This window comes from Sapajus apella, unplaced genomic scaffold (assembly GCF_009761245.1).
Source record: "Sapajus apella isolate SASKATOON/1434 unplaced genomic scaffold, GSC_monkey_1.0 scaffold1155, whole genome shotgun sequence".
NCBI classification, from domain to species: Eukaryota; Metazoa; Chordata; class Mammalia; order Primates; family Cebidae; genus Sapajus; species Sapajus apella.
In genome coordinates this window covers 1-4473 of record NW_022438081.1, presented here as the reverse complement: position 1 = coordinate 4473, position 4473 = coordinate 1, and the positions used below count along the sequence as shown (strand labels likewise).

Sequence of the window (4473 nt, the reverse complement as noted above, 5' to 3'; positions counted from 1 at the left end):
TGTGGTGAGCCGAGATCGCGCCATTGCACTCCAGCCTGAGTAACAAGAGTGAAATTCCGTCTCAAAAAATAAATAAATAAATAAATAAAATAAAAGTAGGCCGGGCACAGTGGCTCACGCCTATAATCCCAACATTTTGGGAGGCTGAGGCAGGTGCATCACGAGGTCAGGAATTCAGCCTGGGCAACATGGTGAAACCCTGTCTCTGCTAAAAATACAAGTATTAGCTGGGCGTGGTGGTAGGCACCTGTAATCCCAGCTACTCAGGAGGCTGAGACAGGAGAATCCTTTGAACCCGGAGGCAGAGGTTGCAGTGAGCCGAGACCGTGCCATTGCACTCCAGCCTGGGCAACACAGCAAGACTCTGTCTCAAAACAAATAAATAAATAAATAATAAAAAGAGAGATTAGGAGGCGAGGAATTGAGAATAGCCAGAATATACAGTCATGTCTTCCCAGGGAATTGAGATACTATAATTTCCACCCTCCCATCCCATGGATACCAAAATATGCTGATTCTCTTGCAGTGAATAAGAGATGACTTTAAGTCATCTCTGGATTACTTACAATATCTAATACAATGTAAGTGCTATATAAATAGTTATTATACTGTATTGTGTCATATTTTTATTGGTGTTATTTTAGAGATGGGGTCCCTAAAGTCCCATGATAGAGATTTCTTTTTGTTCACTGATGTATCCCCAGCATGAGACAGAGCTTGCCAGTAGATGCTTTATATGTCTTCCTCCCATAGTCAGGCATGTTGGCAAGTGCCTGTAGTCCTAGCCACCCAAGAGGGCTGAAACTGGAGGATCGCTGGAACCCAAGAGTTTCAGGCTGCAGTGAGCTATGAACATGCCACTGAACTCCAGCCTGAGCAACAGAATGAGCACTGACTCTAAGAACCTTCTTCCCTCAATTCCCCTCTACCAAGGTTTATCTGTTTCAAGTGTTTGATTTAGAGGCTACAAAGGATGAAGAGGGCTCAAGTCCTCAAACAGACCAAAGTAAATCTAGTTCCTCCAGCTGCTAAAGTGGTCTAGGAATAGTCTAGGAGATCCTAGGTGGCTAAGCTGCTTCTTCCTCCTTTGCAAACCCTCCGATTTTTCTTCAGGAAGGAATGACCTCAGATAGAAGACAGTAGCCAAGCTTTACAGGAAGGAAATCCAGACCTGCTCTTCATCCCAAACACGAACCCAGGTATCACTCCTTCCAGGAGCCTAGCATAAAGCAAAGGTGCAGATGATCCGTGGCCACCACTGACTGCTAGGGCAAGCCAAAGGCTGGAAGAGGATCCTTCAGGCCTAAGGATGGAAAGGACAAGGTACAAACCACCACAACAAACATTTATGGGACAGGCGGAACAGTGCTTGGCTCCCACGCCCACAACCATTATAGGAGGACGATTTCTGCTTTTTGGTCTCACGGGAAATGTAGTCTTTTAGGAGACATGGACAGAAAGGCTTTTTTTTTTTTTTTTTTTTTTTTTTTTTTTTTGAGACTTTGTCTCTTGCTCTATCACCCAGGCTGGAGTGCAATGGGTGATCTCAGCTCACTGCAACCTCGGCCTCCCGGGTTCAAGCGATTCTCCTGTCTCAGCCTCCTGAATAGTTAGGACTACAGGAGCCCGCCACCACTCTCGGCTAATTTTTGTATTTTTAGTAGAGACGGGGTTTCACCATGTTGCCCAGGCTGGTCTCGAACTCCTCACCTCGTGATCTGCCCGCCTCGGCCTCCCAAAGTGTTGGGATTACAAGCATGAGACACCGCGCCCGGCCCCCTGAAAGACCTTTTACAAAACTTTGACAGAAGAAAAAAATACGTTGTGTATAGCAGTCCAAAACAACCGTCAAGCTTGGACAGCCTCTAAATACACATTTTCCCCCTTCCTTGTTCTCGGGCAGTCTCCCGAGCGGTGCTTCCCGCCCCCCATATCCCATGCGTCTCTGCTCTCCGTTTGGGCCGACCTACCTCTGTCCTACTCCCTGGTTCGTCAGCCACTCTGTTCAATCGTGAGAGCGCTCCTGGTCGCTTCCCGGAGTGCCTTGCGGCTGTAATGGCTGCCCCCAGCTGGCGCGGGGCTGGGCTTGTTCAAGCGGTGTTCAGGGTCTGGCAGGTGGGCTCTCATGTCGCGAGGGAGCGGGTGATCTCTTTCCCCTCACTCTTAGGCTGTCAACGGAGGTGCGTGTCCTGCGTCGTGGGCTCCGCTTTCTGTGGTCCCCGCCTGGCCTCGGCTTCTCGCAGTCATGGCCAGGACTCTGCCCTGGCCCACTTCCTTGGATTCCCTCAGCCTGACAGCTCGGTGACTCCTTGCGCCCCCGCGGTGTCCATGCACAGAGGTAAAGAGCCCTGATAGGTTTCCGCGGAACTGTCACGTTTTTAGCACTGAAAGGTTTCTGGGGATATCGCATTTGATCCTATTTTATAGAAAATGATTTTGAGGCCCTGACAGGGATGAGCAGTGAAGAATCTCACAAGAGAGAAATAACAGTTTGAGTGGAAGAAGGAACCGATCTGGTCACAACCAGAGACGCCCACTAAAGAGCATAAGATTGAAGGGCCACAGACAAAGCAGAACTATGGCCCTGCACCCTGACATGGGAAGCAAATTTGATCCAATAATGCATGTTGGGCCTCATCTACTTGTCATGAAGGAGATAATATAAAGAGACTGGGCCCTGGCCGTGCGAGGTGGCTCACGCCTGTAATCCCAGCACTTTGGGAGATCGCGCCATTGCACTCCAGCCTGGGCAACAAGAGCGCAACTCTGTCACAAAAAAAAAAAAAAAAAGACTGAGCCCTCGCCCTTTTTGACCCCTAGCCCTTCCTCCTGTCCCTCTTGCAGAAAAACAAAAGACTGGGAAAGCTTGCAGAGCCTTCATAGCACCCTTAGTAGGGTGAGAGAATGAGAGCTGAGGAAATATCTGGCTTTGTGTAATCCAGCTTACTTTCATGCACATACACTTCTCAGGCACAGCTACACATTGTAATTACGTACAGTACTTGAGTATTAAGTGCCAGGCATTGTGCTGAGTTGTTTTACACAATTGATAGTCATCAAAAAAAATTATAAGCTGGTGGGCTGGGTGAGATGGCTCATGCCTGTAATCCCAGCACTTTGGGAGGCCGAGGTGGGCAGATCATGAGGTCAGGAGCTCAAGACCAACCTGGCCAACATAGTGAAACCCCATCTCTACTAAAAATACAAAAAATGGCTAGGCGTGGTGGCTCATGCCTGTAATCCCGGCACTTTGGAAGATTGAGGCGGGTGGATCACCTGAGGTCAGGGGTTCAAGACCATCCTGGCCAACATGGTGAAAACTTGTCTTAAAAAAAAATACAAAAAATTAGCCAGGCATGGTGGTGGGCACCTGCAATGCCAGCTACTCGGGAGGCTGAGGCAGGAGAATTGCCTGAACCCAGGAGGCAGAGATTGCAGTGAGCAGAGATTGTGCCACTGCACTCCAGCCTGGGTGACAGTGTGAGACTCCATCTCCAAAAACATTTAAAAATTTTTAAAAAGCTGGTAAATAGGTACCATCAATATCAACTTGATTTTACATATAAGAAAACTAAAGGGCTCAGAGAGTTACTTTAGAGGGAGGGAGGGAGGGAGGAAAGAAAAAAAGAAAAAAAATATATATATATTTTTAAAGAGAGTTACTTTATAAATTAATGTAAATTAAGGGCAGGGCCAAAGAAAGTGTCACCCTTTGTGGGTGGGCAGGAACAAGCACTTGATGGGAAATCCAGATTCCACTATGTCTCACACCTCTTCCCACTTGCATATAGATGAGCAGGATCTCCTCTTGGTTCATCACCCTGATATGCCTGAGAATCCCCGGGTCCTACGAGTGGTCCTCCTGGGAGCCCCAAATGCAGGGAAGTCAACACTCTCCAACCAGCTACTGGGCCGAAAGGTATGCTACACCCTTGACTCTCTTACCCTTTTTATCTTTTACTTCTTGCCATGTCTTCAAGGATGGTCTTGGAGGGATCTGGGACCTCATTGGGATTCCTTTGCCCTGGCAGGTGTTCCCTGTTTCCAAGAAGGTGCATACCACTCGCTGCCAAGCTCTGGGGGTCATCACAGAGAAGGAGACCCAGGTGGTGGGTACCTACAAAGGGAGTCCTTGAAACAGGACAGGGTGAAGCTGAGAGGGTCTCCCTTACCATCAACCTTGAAGAAAAGGATGCTTACGTTCATTTATCTGAGGAAATGGGGTTTCCTCTTCCTTTAGGCATGATGCAGTTCTGTCTACTTTCCCCTATTCTGGCATCTAGTCAGAAAGATTTTATTTTCTCTTTACTGCTTCCTAATCTTCCATATATTCACAGGTATCATTTTACTCCCAGATCCCATCTAGAATTAAAACTAAGCAGAATGAAGCCGGGCGCGGTGGCTCAAGCCTGTAATCCCAGCACTGTGGGAGGCCGAGGCGGGTGGATCACGAGGTCAAGAGATCGAGACCAT

General features: G+C 48.1%; 1 protein-coding gene across 1 annotated transcript; it reads left to right on the top strand.

The window, feature by feature from the left end:
- The first annotated feature begins 1889 nt into the window (after positions 1-1889).
- LOC116546632 (GTPase Era, mitochondrial-like) lies at positions 1890-4380 on the top strand. The gene is made up of 3 exons (XM_032272827.1): positions 1890-2338; positions 3792-3919; positions 4032-4380. Exons 1-3 carry the CDS (start codon positions 2056-2058, stop codon positions 4134-4136), a joined length of 516 nt encoding a protein of 171 aa, XP_032128718.1. The 5' UTR covers positions 1890-2055; the 3' UTR covers positions 4137-4380.
- Positions 4381-4473: the final 93 nt, after the last annotated feature.